At 35.4% G+C, this 15816-nt stretch overlaps 1 protein-coding gene across 2 annotated transcripts in view; it reads right to left on the bottom strand.

Annotated features, from left to right (window-relative positions):
• Nucleotides 1-5023, bottom strand: part of LOC139485375 (uncharacterized) — a 41158-nt gene extending 36135 nt beyond the window's left edge. The window contains exons 1-2 of one of the 2 annotated variants that reach the window (XM_071269823.1): nt 4892-5023; nt 3125-3753 (exon numbers count right to left, since the gene is read on the bottom strand). In XM_071269823.1, coding sequence (XP_071125924.1) covers nt 3185-3753; nt 4892-4967 — 645 coding nt within the window. In that variant the 5' untranslated portion in view covers nt 4968-5023 and the 3' untranslated portion in view covers nt 3125-3184. Of the gene's footprint in view, nt 1-3124; nt 3754-4891 lie in introns of those variants that run through there. The other variant, XM_071269819.1, reaches the window with a different exon arrangement.
• Between the last annotated feature and the right edge of the window lie 10793 nt (nt 5024-15816).

Genomic DNA, 15816 nt, shown 5'->3' with positions numbered 1-15816 from the left:
ATCGTTTTCCTTATCGGTAAGGTTGTCAGAATATTCCTTTATTAGTTTTCTTATTTTCGACATTGTGCTTTTGTCTCTATTTCCATTTAGTTTTTGGTAGAATAGCCCGTCTTCAAGTTGATTAAGAACCATGTCTTTGTAGTGATCTTTGTCCATAATCACTATACCCCCGCCTTTATCCGCCTCTTTTATTATAATTGATTCATCATTTTGAAGTTTCTTTATAGTCTTTTGTTGAGACTTCGGCAGATTTGATTTTACGTGTGAATCGACAATATTTGTGTTGGCGGTTTGTTTTAAACAATTAATATATTCTTCTAAATGTTTGTCCCTATTCGGTTGAGGATTAGTACCCTTTTTGTTCCGTACCAGGGATCCATCTTCATAATTAGTGTTTCCAAAGAATTCACGAAGTCTGAGTTTTCTGCAGAATTCGTCGGTATCTGTTATAAGATCAACATTGTCAGATATTGGTGTTGGGGTAAATTTTAAACCATGTTCCAAAAGTTTTATTTCCTGGTCAGATAAATCTCTACTAGACAGATTAATTACCTTCGGTTTTGTCTTTGAGAAGTTTGAAAGTTTACCTTTTTCTTTCGTTTTTTCCACATCTGACCTTCCCCTAAAAAATGATTGTTATTTCCGGGATTAGGTGTTCTATCTCTAGAACGCTGATAAGTATTAGCATTCCTTTGTCCTTCATTGGAAATGTTTCTATTTTGCCTTTGTCTACGTGGTCTTTGCGGCAAAGCGTCAGGATGGTTATAAGTACTTTGCTCTCCTCTATTATTTGATGGTTTTCTTTCGTTTTTAACCACTGAGGCGTAAGACTTCTTATTTATAACTGACCTGGACCTTGATCTACTCCGAGGAAAAGATTGTCGGCGTGTGTTGTTTTTATTTCCCGTTGATTTATCAACCTTTCTTTTTTTGGGACTGATAGATTTGACGGGTTCGTTGCCGTAATTTTCTTCGTATTTGTCGAACCACTCGTTCTTTGATTCTAATATTCGTTCCGACTTTTCTTGTTCTCTTTGAGTGTCAGCTTGCCATAGTTCAAGGAGTTTTTCTTGAATTTTCCCACTACTCCTTTTCTTCATTTCATCTTGAATGAAATTGTCCACTTTTTCGACAATTGCTTTGTATTTCGGAACTCTCAAACGTAGAATAGCTATTTCCGATTGAAATTTTGTTAGAGCTAGGTTGAGTCGAATGTCGAATTCTTCTTGCGGTTCTGTTTCGATTCTTTTAACTCGAAATTTCCTCGGAAAGACAATATCTTCCTTATTTGTCCATTTTTCATACGTACTGACAAGATATTCAGTTCGTATTGCATTAAAGAAAGCTTGTTTTCTTTCATTCAGTGATTTATACCACATTTTTCTTATCTGGTATCGTTTTTTGAATGCTTCTTTTTCAAAATTTAAGTCATTCCATTCTTTAAAAATTTCATGAGTGTCCGAGGGTTGGGTCTCGTTTTGCGATTTGTTTGCACTTCGTTCAGATCTGCTTATGTACTGTCCGTTGAAAAACAGATCAACTTTGTCATTGTATCTTTGAGATTTATCCGAACAAAATATTAAATCTTTGGACAATCTTAAGGTAGATCATAAGTAAATGTTTTTTAAAACAGAATTTTCTTATAATTTGCCAAAATGAAGATTTTACTATGCTTTTTTCAAAAATATAATAAAAAGTATGGGTCACCGTGCTATTTTGCAAGCTATGAGTCGTTGAAAATTGCCTAAATGTGGTTAGTTTGTTCACAAATATATATATAAACCTTGAGGGATGCTGCTCTAAAATGTATACTTGCTAAAACAAAAGAGAAGAGAAGGAAAACCTACAGGTATCACTGTTGACAGGCGGATGATGGTAACTGAAGTTACCACGATCCCAATATGGCGGAGGGGAATCCCCGTATTGGCCGTAAGATCTTCCCCTCCTAACTGTTTTGTTTTTACATAGATGTGGATAACATTACTAAGCCGTCGTTTGGTTTTTAACATTTGCAATGAGTCTGTAAAATAACAGTTGTCTATTACTTAGAAAATAGAAAGTGAAAAAGTACGTACGTTGATGATGGTAACTGTTCATGTTATTTTTGAAAGATCGGGTTAACTTATTTCTGGAATGGTGGTAACTTGCCAAAAGGTTGTATAAGACGACAAACTAAGTACAAAAATGTTAAGCAAAGTAAAATAAATTGTATATGAACATGCAAAATTGTCAATTGACCCCTCTAGAAGTTCTTGCCCTTAAAAGACAACTTTACACATCATCTAGTTTGCTTACTTTAAAAAAAACCTCTCCTTTACAACTGCTGAATCAATTTTCAGCCAAACTTTGGTCGAATGAGCTTCAGAGTATACATTTTGTATTTTATTTCCTTGTACGTCCAAGAAACATAGTCACTAAGGCTAAAATGGACCATAGTGGTAAAATGCATTTTTTTTTTGCTTCTGAAGAAAATATGACAGATACAAAGAACATTCACATGTCATCTTTAAGCTACTCATTATTTATAGACATAATCATTGATGAAAGATTTAAGCAAAAATAACAGGTGAGTAATTCAGGCTCTTGTGTGGGCCTCCTGTTATAAATTAAGCGGTTTTTTTTATACAAATAAGAAGATGTGGTATGATTGCCAATGAGATAAATCTCCACAATTAAAGATCAAATGACACAGAATTAACAACTGTATGTCATACACCGTACGGCCTTCAACAATAAGAAAAGCCCATACCGCATACTGTGGCTTCACTTATTTTCGTGGGTACCAATTTTCGAGGATTACGGAAAACTTGCCTGTTCGTGGAAAAGTGAGTTCGTGGTTGTGCCAAAGTCTTCATACAACCTAAAAGAATTTTGTATTTCGTTGAATATTTAAATTCGTGGTTCACCTGTACCATCGAAACCCACGAAAATTGGTATTCAACGAATAATAATAAATCTACAGTAGTCGGCTAGCTATCAAAGGCCACGAATTGAAAAATGCAAAACAATTCAAACGAGCAAACCAATTTATGCACTAAATAATAACCGACACACAAATACGTTACACAGCATCACACGACAATGTATGTTTCTCAGATAGTTTAAGGAATAAACAAAACCAATAGCCAAATGAGGTTTTATTTTCAAACTATAACATGATACCACTATGAAATAATAAATGTGATTAACCCACATGTATTATTGGAGGAGTTGGTGGTGTTTTAAAACAATTCAAGTTTTCACGAAATATGATTGCACCAGTATAATCACACATTGTGGAATAGCATGTATTACTCTGTATCGTCTCACCAAAGCGATACAATTTTCCTTCGAATACACATCCAGACCAAGCAGACGTCGGAGTGAATGGTGTTAGAGGTGTTAAAGGTGTTTGAGGAGATTCAAGTTTGACTGTTGTTAGCGGTGTTGGTAGATCTCCATTTAAAGATAATCGACTAAAACAGTATTCTTCCCGATCTGTTCTAAGGTGCCCGCCCTCTACGCACACCAGTGCAAACCCACACCCCTCTCTCGTTGATCCGCTTACCACTACTTCTCCTATTTTGTACATTTTGCGATCATATAAACAGTCATACATTGCAGTAGCTATCATTTCAGCAGTGGGTGACATTGCAGTAGGTATCAGCTCCGTAGTGGCTTTCATTGTAGTGGCTTTCGCAAGAGAATATCCTGCTGTGTTTTGAACAACTCGTTTTTTCAGCAAGGTTTTTAGAACAGTTTCCGCTCTAGCATCTACAAAATCAACGTACTAAACGATACATTTATTAACTGAATTCCCTATCTATATAATATTACTGCTATCCTAAGAGATATATGCCATTAATATTGAAATAACTAACAGTATGCATGATTGTGGAAGATTTTATGAATCTATGTTGGCAGCTCGATGAAGATCGATAAGACCCCTTTGGCTAAAATTCCCCAAAAGAATGGACACTTTAGTTCGATTCGCTTGTCTGTAAAGTGCATGACGTTATAAACAATAACGTGATGTTTGTATACATATACCACTGATAAATGTATTAGTCCAGGATTTCGTTTACCTTTTTCGTAGAAATAAAGATTCAAATTAAGTCAACTTAACTCGCGTGCTTGTTCATATATTAAGTGTAACAAAATCAGAGAAATAGATTGGAGTCAAGTATGCTTCAACTGATTTATATATACACTGTGTGCATGCTTACGTTGAACTGAGCGCCATTGTCGAGGTCAGGATGAGGGAGTCACGGTCGGGCTACCGCAAATCTAGCAAACATGCTACACCCCGCCATTCTGTATGTGCATTTTCCTTTTGTAGCCATGGAGTTTCAGTATATTTTCTACTTATGAGTTTGAATGGCCCTCTGGTATCTTTGGCCTCTCTTTTACTTTCAAGTTCTACCAAATTATCAAATAACACAATAATGAGTCATTGCCCTTTAAATGACGTGTTTGTGATATTTTTTTCCTATCATCTCAATCACTATATTAGATGGGTATAACCTGTCGGAGACAAAAGTTACCAGCAATAGAAAATGCTAGTCTGAACTAAATCATTTTTATAACAGTATATGATCGGCGTTTTGCATTTGTGCCGATCTGCATTTCATTTGCGCCGATTTTTTCTTTCATTTGCGCCGATTTTTGTTTTCATTTGCGCCGATTTTTTACAGGTATGATTTGTGTAAAATAAGTTATTTTAGCCTAAAAAGTCATATACGACATTTTGAAAGCCCAGCGACGATATTCATATCTGTCATATTCTGCAGGAAAATTATCAGTAAATGCGCTCTTGAAATAAAAATCCAGTCTTGTATAATTACGTAGTTATTATATCATAAATTGTTTTCGCATAATATTATGCTTACTACTGAGAAAATTACATATGTACCTCCACTTTCCACTAGTGTGTGTAAAAGTCCAAAGTATAACATTAAAAAATGCAGTTGACATGGTTGATAGTACATGGTTTCCAAATATATGTTAGTAATACCACTGTCTTATCTATATGGTGGTGTTTAACGACCTTGACTGGCTATACAGCTGTCTTATCTAAAAGTTACATACACTTTAAATACTGACAGAAACGAATAAATGAAAGATTGCATTTGAACTGTTCCATTTGAAGAACAAGGGTGAGGGAGAGGGGGGTAAAATGATTTATTTTCATACATTGGATTTATTTTCATTTTAACAGAAAAAGAACGGGGAGAAGGAGAGGGTTGTCGTAAACGGATTACTGTTAATTATAAAATCAGTGGTAAAAGACAAATGTTAATTAATTACTCAGCCTCAAATTTCTGCATCGATAAACAATATATAAACTATGAAGCATTTATATTTTGTATCCGTTTTAGTAATTTTAACACTATAAGTATCTCGTTTAAACATCTTAGCTAACTTGTTGTAACGAGTTAGATTAGCAAAGTTTTTATAACAAGTTAGCTAATATAAAAAAGAAGATGTGGTATGATTGCCAATGAGACAACTGTCAACAAGAGACCAAAATGACACAGACATTAACAACTATAAATCACCGTACGGCCTTCAACAATGAGCAAAGCCCATACCGCATAGTCAGCTATAAAAGGCCCCGATAAGACAATGTAAATTAAGTCTTTTTTACGACTTAAAAATAAAACTTCATCCTCACACTAATATGGTTTATCCCATTTATAAGATAAGCCAATTTACTGAAAGAAATATGATGAATGCATAACTCGGATCCGTATCTCGTTTCCCGCTGATCAACGCCACGTGACTCTTCAGCATTACAATGAACTAGCCACTCTTGTAGACATGTGTAACGTGTAACCGGGCGGGGACGTTTAGATATTTTTATCCTCGGGTTCGTACCAGTTTCCTGGGATTTGAGAAGCAATTCAAAAGTTCTAAAGTCAATAAAAAAAGTTTACACTATCACTATCAAATATGAAACAAATACTATACTACATATTTTTTAACGAATTTCAACACCTATCAACCTAACCCGAACTTGTTGAATTGAAAACTGTTTAAAACACTTTCAGTCTAATACTGTTTAAAACTAACTGTTTGAAACTATAGTCTGAAACCTAAATGTATCGAACTGGTTTGAAGCATAAATGTATGAAACTGGTCTGAAACATAAATGTATGGAACGGGGCTGAAACATAAATGTATGAAACTGGTCTGACGGTTTGGAACTATTGTCTGAAACCTGAATGTTTGGAACTGGTCTGAAACATAAATGTTTGGAACTGGTCTGAAACCTAAATGTTTGGAACTAGTCTGAAACCTAAATGTTTGGAACTAGTCTGAGACCTAAATGTTTGGAACTGGTCTGAAACCGAAATGTTTGAAACTGGTCTGAAACCGAAATGTTTGGAACAAGTTTGAAACCGAAATGTATCAAACGTGCTGAAACCTGAATAAAACGAATGTATGGAAACTATTCAAACTGTTGTAAACTTTCGACGTATGAAACTTTATTAAAATATATTTATGTAACTGTTGGAACAGGGTAGCACTAAGGTATGGTTTAACAGCAAACACTCACTGCAATAGTGAGAGATGTGGAACGCAAAACCTTAGCACTAACCCTGTTTATACAACTTCTACGGAACCGAAACTATTTATATTTTCTCATCAGGTTTCAAACACTCCACTTTGTTTGACAAATCCTGCTTCTCGTCTTCAAATATTAACGATCCTACCTTTCCAGTCTTCTTCTATCAACGTCTCTGATAAGAATGACAACTTGCACCGAATAGCTACCCACTATTTATACTTAGAACGCGGACCTCGAAGAGAGCACCCTAGCAACAATTATACAGGTAAAGCGTCTGATAGCAACCACGGATAAAGGGATGATTTTTAATGCCGTTTTCAATGATAAAAAGATGATATGGGAAACTAATAGAGATATCGGAAAATATATAACTGTAGAACTATTATTATATTCTTAAACAGTAAATTCGTAACACTACCCACGCCTCCGATTTCATGCGTCCTCGCATGAGTTTACAATTTTGTACTGAGTAAATCAAAACACAATCAGAACGGTCCACGTTAACACTAGCTGACACCATACCAAGGTCCTACTTTAAACCTCAATGTATCCACTCATTCCGCAGAATATCTCTCCCAGCAACTGTTTGTATACCGAGGGTTATACCATGATAACCAACTAATGGCTTTCCTACAACAATCTGTCGACAAGCGTCAGACCTAGGGGTACCTTAGCCTACTCACAGTTCTGGGGTTCCTGTCAGCCTCTTTCGACTAGCATGCTCTTTCTGTTTTGTTAGCTAAGTTCATATTTTCCAAATATCATACTTTTATTCATATTTGTACAAGCAACTGCATACTGAACTTAAATTAAATTTTGACCAGATATAACCGTTTCAAATATAATATTTTGAGTACCACTTGAAAGTTGTGTTGCCAAAAACCGGTTTAAAACAATTTGGCCTCACAACAGGCCACTTACGGACCCCTCAATTAGAGTTGTTGTAAAGGGTTCTTTAACGTGCACAAGATGTGGTACTTCCTGAACACGGGACCTCGGATTTAACGTCCCCATCCGACGGACGGACATATACATTTATAAACAACAGAAATAAAACAACCAAAATGTGTTTTATGATACAGTTTTAATATATATGATGCTTCCTGCATCAATAAACAGACATTAATTTCTTAAACCAACCAAACTGTCTCATGCTCCTCAACTTTTTCTATCTGGTGACCGTTCTCAACATACTTTGTTATGATCCTAACCATTTTGCTTTCTTTTACTACGTTAGTTTGTGTGGCTTGTTGTTTTGTAACAAACTTCTGTCTTTTAGGATATTCCACTTCTTCACTTACTTCTTTCTCAATATTGTCCCCTCGCATGAAGGAGTGACACTTTCTCTTTGTTGGTGCCAACACTAGTAATGGGGCACACCTTTTCCTTTCTGTAGGGCCACTGTTTTCGTCTTTCGGCGTTTGATATACCTTCTTAGTTTCTTTCTTTTGTGACGTGTCTTCTTCAGAATATACCGTACAATGATAAACCGCTTCCTTCTCTTCATCCTTATCATTGACTGATCCGTCTGTGCCTGGTTCACTATAGTATGCTTTCAGTTTAGAATCCTGCCCATCGCTATATGCATCATCCGGATTATTTACACTGCTAATGTCATCCGAAATATCTTCTATCAGGTTTTCAGGATCAGACTGATCAAAATCATCTTGTCCTCTTTCTGTAACACCAACCTTTTTTTCAACAACTTTGTTACTCCTTTTAATAGTCTCCATTCTGTGAATGTTTTTCGTGTGTCTTTTTAGATACTCCTGCTTCTTAAAAACTGCTTCACAGTCTTCACATCTGATCTCAGACTTTCCTTCTACACAGAGAAGTAAATTAGTTTTACCTTTTGCAACAAGAGCCCTACCTACTATTGCTTGGTCAGTTCTCTTATAGTCATCTCTATGTTGAACAAGTTCTGTTTTAAATGAGTCAGGAACTTCATTGAATATAACTCCATTTAAAACAATCTCACGTCTAGGGTGTGTGTTGATAGTTTCTGATACTGCAACCCTATCACAGCCTATGTGACCTTGGACATAGAATCTAACTTCATGTCCCTTAATAGTTAAAGTCCCCTTGTATATATTTATGTTAGCTTCATGTGTTCTCAAGAAATCTAACCCTAGTATACAATCTACATTAATGTCAGCAACTATGGCAGCGCTTATACATTTGAACGTGTCAATTTCAATTCAAGTTCAGTTTTGCCTGACACATGCAACGAATGTCCACTAGCTGTAAGTATATCCCTTTCAGTTGGAGTTAAATAAGGCATATTTGACATTTTCTTAAACATTTTAGTGGAGATAACTGTAACTGTAGCTCCAGTATCTATCAACAAATCTGTGATAATTCCGTTTACTTTTGCTTTCAAGAACATACCTGCATCAGGAAATAGTTTATGAACCCCAACTTTTCCCGGTGACAAATCTAAATTTTCATAGTTTTGGCTAGTATACCTTGGTTTAGTTTTGTTCTGATACCTAGGTTGCTGATAATTATATTGAAAGTTTGGATAAGTAGGACAGTTAAATGCTCTGTGGCCTACCTCATCACAAGCATAGCACCTAAATGGAAAGGGCTGCGGGGCACTACCCTGCTTCCTACCTTTATTGTTTTGTTTCAAGTCTCTCATTTCTTTTTGCAACTCTATTAATGTCTCTGACATGGTTTTCAAAAGCTGACTTGTCATATTGTCAGCACTGTGTCTATTTTCAGACGCAGTTCGTAAAAATCCCTGACCTTCAATCCTTTTGCTTTCAGCTTTGTTAAAAGCCTCAAGCTCAACTGCATGTCTGATAGCGTCATTTAAGTCAGTAGGTCTTGCCTGCTTTATTCGGAGCCTCATATCCGAATCTATTAACGAGTCTATGAATTGCTCTTTTGCCAAAGTCTCCCGCACTTCGTTTGGTGCAGTTGCATACGCAAGGTTAGTTAACCTTCGTATGTCTTGGCCTAACTCAGGCAAGGTCTCTACAGCTCCCTGGTGTCTCTCTCTGAGCTGGGTTCTGTACAGCTCCGTTTGGTTAGACGGAGAAAAACGCTCTTCTAATGCCTTAACCAATTCTTTGAAATCTTGTCTAGACTCCTGGGTTAAGTTTCCCAAAACACCTTGAGCCTGACCCCTGAGAGAAACGGCCAAATACAGACCTTTCTCTTTGTCTGTCCAATTATTAATTTGGGAACATGCATCAAAATGTGACCTAAAGTCAAGCCAAGGACCTTTCCCATCATAGGTAGCAGTCTTTACTATGTTTTTATTTTTGTATCCATCCAAAGGATAGGATTGTTTATCTTCACAAGACTCGGTATCACGAGTTAAACCAGTTTTACTTGCTCTTTTTGTGACAAATTTGTCACTAATTGGGAATTGTAATTGTTCAGTAAAATGTTTCGAAGTTTGTTTTTCTGCAGCAGGTGTTGATGTTTCAAACCTGACTGAAGATCTCGATCGGGCTCCTAAACCGCCTCCATTTACACTACTACTTACATTTTTTTCATAAATCGGGGAGTTTGTTTGTTTTGATAATTGTTCGGAACGCCCGACTGAACCTATCCCCGAATCACTATGTCTAAACACTGTTCGGGGTGTATCAACCTGGGAAATTGATCTGTCTTTAACATGCCGATATTTTTCTAATTCGGCAGTTAAAATATCTATTTCATGACTTAACTGTTCCTCAGTTAAACTTATGTCAGGATCATATAAAACACTATCTTTCCTATGTGAATTCATGATAAAATACAATTTATATGTACAAAATACGCTTGAGAAATGCTAGACAAATCCCACCGCTAAGCCACCATTTGTAACGTGTAACCGGGCGGGGACGTTTAGATATTTTTATCCTCGGGTTCGTACCAGTTTCCTGGGATTTGAAAAGTAGTCCAGTCGGATTGTGAAAAAAATGCTCAGAATGTGGTAAAAGCATCAAACTTTGCAGAGTGTTAGTTGAGGTCATAACTAACATTTTTAGCTATGGACCCAAATTAGAAAATCAAAATGGCGGCTCTGGGTGGCCATTTTGAAATCATTTCCAAAAAAATAATAAAAATAATTAGAAAAAATATGAAAAATATATTTCTTTACCAATTTTGATAAACTTTCGTATTTCTTATGACAGAGAATATCAACTGAGGACTATTGAAGCATTTAGTGGCCATCTTGAATGGTGGCCATCTTGGAAACGTAAATTTCCAATATATCATTATTCGCTATCCTAAATTGTTTTTTGAATTGATATTAAGTTTTATTTGCATTTACAACTAGTTTTGCTAATCATTTATTTATGACTGTTAATATAGGATATATTCACCAAGTGCTCAAATAAGCTATGCGTATGTAAACACGGTTAACAAATAAATGTATGTAAAGAAATACGTACATTCTTTTAATTGCAGTTAAGCATATAGGGCTTAGTTACTTGTTTACCACCAAAAAATGTGTATATACAATATGAGTTATGACCACTGTATGTTGAAAATGAAAACTGCGTAGCTATTAAAATCACTGGAGCTGAAAAAAATAATAAAAAAATAGACTGGAAAGAATTCCGTAACGCGAAGAGAGGACACGTAAGGATTTGCGATGCCAGGCAAATACAAAAAGAGCAGACATAGACATTTGAGCTGGTAATCAGTCAGTTGTTGTAAGCATACAACTGTTCCAAGTTGATGAAGGACATGTAATGGGAGAATCACAAGGCAAAAGGTAATAATCCTTTCAAGGCAAATCTTAAGATCAAAATATATTTTGTCAGGAAAAACAAAAAAAGTCTGATGAGTCACGGATTGAAAAAAAAAACCAGTAAAATAACCAGCCACAATTGTGATGAATCAACAAGAACAATGACTGCAGGGTGTTTTGTTTTTCTTTCTTTTTGATGAGGTATCTGACTATCATTCATCATCAAGCATCGACAATTATGATCGACAATAGTGTACGTTACTGTCACTTGAACTACTAACCATTGTTCTTTTAGCCAGACTCAGTGCTGGAGATTAATATTTCAGGAGAAGATGACATGCTAAATGTTTGTTAAAGCTGCACGATTAGACAATTAGACAGAATTCGAGACACAGAAAGAAAGTCAAGAATCTGTTATCCATGGAATGGGCCTCGCCAAAATGATAGAAAACAGTGACGGCTACAGCCTGGAATTGTTTTAATATTTGAAATTGATGATATCTGTAAATTGTACAGTAAATGTTCTTAGTAAATATGAGTTGTTATGAAAGGAATGATCAATACAACACTTCTAAAAAATGAAAACTAGCTGCCATAGATGATATGCAAGCACACATGAATGGTTGCGTCTTTCTCTGGATTCTCAACGAATATGTTGGGGATGTTCTAAAAAAGGCCATGTCTTTTAGTCGTGATGGTGAAGGCCTCTTCATAGTCAAAGTAACTAGAATAGTTTGAAGAGTTAGGCTTGCTACTATAAAAAGGTTTACAGGGACATTCAATGTAGGCTTTCAAAATGAATCAGTTCCACAATCTTTGTCTAAGAGACATCTTACTCTCTATCCGATGGCTGATAAGTTTTAGTTGTATCCTTTCGACTACGAGTTGCACAATTGAACTATTATAGCTGAGAAATGGTATGTTTGTCTGCCACTCAACGATATAACTGGACTGTGTCACGATGTTATGCCATCATGTATCATTCTAACTGAGAAAACTTATGTCTGTTGAACTGATTCGTGTCAACAGCGTTTACTGAGTGTCCCTGTAAAGCTATTTTTAGTATCAAGCATATATATTTTGCCTGCTATGGCTATGGTGATGCCTTTATTTTTACCCTTTTATAAAGAGGTCTGTTTTAGAGCGTCACGTATACCTTTGTTGAAAATCAAGAGAACTAATTTATCTTGCTTGTATGCTTGCTATGGCAGCTACATTCCAATTTTGTTAACAGCGTTGTATCAGTTCTTCCTTCCATGAAAACTCCAAGTTGTTCCAGGCGTTAATTGTACAATTTAGCGTGATGTGCAAGCTTGGAGATTAGTACAATACCTCTTCCAGACCGTGTGCCATCAATGTATTTTATTATTTTGGAAAGCATAGCTCCAAGGATAAAAGATTCCTGGCTTTCTTTCTGTGTCTTGTACTCTCTCATTTGCTATGTTGTCAAGTTTTATCAATCATCAAGCAGGATATTAGTGAGTTGACATCTTCAGCACTTACTTTGGCTAGGGGAATATGTCTTGTAGTACAGGTGCACAGTCATGCCCTTTTCTTGTCGATTTGAAAATGTCGATGTATCATGGAGATCTTCAGATACATCACCACAGAAAAAATACACTGCAGTCATTGATTTTGTTGATCCAGTATCACCTTACAGTGTCTGGTTACTTATTGTTTTCTTTCAATTGGCAACTTATCTAGTATGTTTTCCCTTTTACTGATGAAATATTTTGAGATCTGAACATTTGTTTGACATGAGTTGTGCCATTATGCCTTGTGATTCTGGATTGCTTCTGCCGTTCCATAGCCCTCCTTCAACTGTTTTGAATTGAGCGAAAGGAAAAGCATTTCAAAACCCAACATCTTCATATGTTTGCATCAAAAGAATGATTGCCATCTCAAATGTATATGTCTGTTCCATTTGTATCTGCTTGGCATTGCAAACCCTCACATGTCCTCTCTTGCCGTTTCACACATTCCTTACAGTCTAATCGCCCATAATGTTCTTCTGATATCTAGCCCCAGGGTTTTCGAAATCTACAATTTTTATCTTTTCCAACAAAAACTTTCGGTCATAAATTATATCATATATACGTAATTTCTGTTTTAAAAAGTTACTTAGGCAAACATGTAAGTAACAAAAATTCTGATACTGATATCTTTATTTTGTAAACATGTGCATGCCTTATCTGACTTCTTTGGGAATATCAAATATAGATTAGTAAAAAATGTATGAATGCAAACAGTGAATTAATAAGATAAGCAAATAATGATATATTGAAAAATCATGTTTCAAAATGGCCATCATTCAAGATGGCTACCCCAAAAAAACATCAATATATATGAAGTTCTCAGATGACAGGCCTTGTCATCTGTGATGAATATACCATATGACTATATAATAACTTCCTGCAGTAAGCGATCAACGTATACATGTTATAAGTCAAAGTGAACACGGTTACTAAGGAAATGCAAATGTGTAAAGAAAGTATTAAGTAGTACTACGATATGTAAACGTGGATGACAATGTGATCGAATATGATAGACAGAGTGTGATTTGGTAAAACATATACATTTCATTTATTGTTAGATAATTTTAACGTCAATTGAAAACATTTGCGTAATTGATGTTCTTTTAACATTAATTGCATGATATGTTATTCATTATGTCTGCAATCAAGGTTTTTGAAAGTTTTTTTAAATGAACAATATCAACAAAACGAATTATCCTGTAATCAGACAATTTTTATAAACGACAGTTATACACATATTTTCGTGCTTTATTTGTACTTGTAAAATAAAATTCTCCTGTTATTCTATGTTGAACAAGCGGTGGAACAAATATTGGTTTTAGAGTAATAGTTCATTTTATGATCCTCTTCGTGGTCCGCGTTTTAATGCTATTATACCCGATACACAACAGAAGAATAACTCGGGGAGGGGGGTATACTCACTTTTTTTCCTATTTATATAGCTCAAACAAATACATTTGTATATCTTCGACAATGCATTTTTTTTTTTTATCGAAAAATGACTACATATTTTGGCTTAAAAAATCAAGATTTTTCAATATGGCCGCCATTCAATATGGGAAATATTTCCCAAACTTTTGTTCAACAAGACAATTGAAATCGGCACTGTTGTTCTATTAACCAGGTTTCATGTCAATATCTTCTCTAATATCATTTTCATGATTTTTTTTTATTTATCTACAAAGATTTAACGGCCGCCATTTTAAAATGGCCGCCTCGATCACAAATTTCGACTTTCAGAGTGGGTCCATAGCTTAAAATGTTGTCCATGACATATACTACTACTATGCCAAATTTCATGCTTTTACCACAATCTGAGCAATTTTGTCAAAAATCTGCACAAATCGACTGGACTAAAGCAATTCAAAAGTTCTAAAGTCAATAAAAAAAAGTTTACACTATCACTATCAAATATGAAACAAATACTATACTACATATTTTTTAACGAATTTCAACACCTACCAACCTAACCCGAACTTGTTGAATTGAAAACTGTTTAAAACACTTTCAGTCTAATACTGTTTAAAACTAACTGTTTGAAACTATAGTCTGAAACCTAAATGTATCGAACTGGTTTGAAGCATAAATGTATGAAACTGGTCTGAAACATAAATGTATGGAACGGGGCTGAAACATAAATGTATGAAACTGGTCTGACGGTTTGGAACTATTGTCTGAAACCTGAATGTTTGGAACTGGTCTGAAACATAAATGTTTGGAACTGGTCTGAAACCTAAATGTTTGGAACTAGTCTGAAACCTAAATGTTTGGAACTAGTCTGAGACCTAAATGTTTGGAACTGGTCTGAAACCGAAATGTTTGAAACTGGTCTGAAACCGAAATGTTTGGAACAAGTTTGAAACCGAAATGTATCAAACGTGCTGAAACCTGAATAAAACGAATGTATGGAAACTATTCAAACTGTTGTAAACTTTCGACGTATGAAACTTTATTAAAATATATTTATGTAACTGTTGGAACAGGGTAGCACTAAGGTATGGTTTAACAGCAAACACTCACTGCAATAGTGAGAGATGTGGAACGCAAAACCTTAGCACTAACCCTGTTTATACAACTTCTACGGAACCGAAACTATTTATATTTTCTCATCAGGTTTCAAACACTCCACTTTGTTTGACAAATCCTGCTTCTCGTCTTCAAATATTAACGATCCTACCTTTCCAGTCTTCTTCTATCAACGTCTCTGATAAGAATGACAACTTGCACCGAATAGCTACCCACTATTTATACTTAGAACGCGGACCTCGAAGAGAGCACCCTAGCAACAATTATACAGGTAAAGCGTCTGATAGCAACCACGGATAAAGGGATGATTTTTAATGCCGTTTTCAATGATAAAAAGATGATATGGGAAACTAATAGAGATATCGGAAAATATATAACTGTAGAACTATTATTATATTCTTAAACAGTAAATTCGTATAACACATGTAAAACGTTTCAAAAACACACCCACCTCCCCTTGCATTCTACCATCTAATAACAATTTCTTTTGTCTGTTGTTGTTTTATTTTATT

Source organism: Mytilus edulis, chromosome 8 (genome assembly GCF_963676685.1).
Source record: "Mytilus edulis chromosome 8, xbMytEdul2.2, whole genome shotgun sequence".
NCBI classification, from domain to species: Eukaryota; Metazoa; Mollusca; class Bivalvia; order Mytilida; family Mytilidae; genus Mytilus; species Mytilus edulis.
The sequence above is the reverse complement of the archived record's forward strand: the minus strand, read 5'-3'. Positions and strand labels throughout refer to the sequence as shown.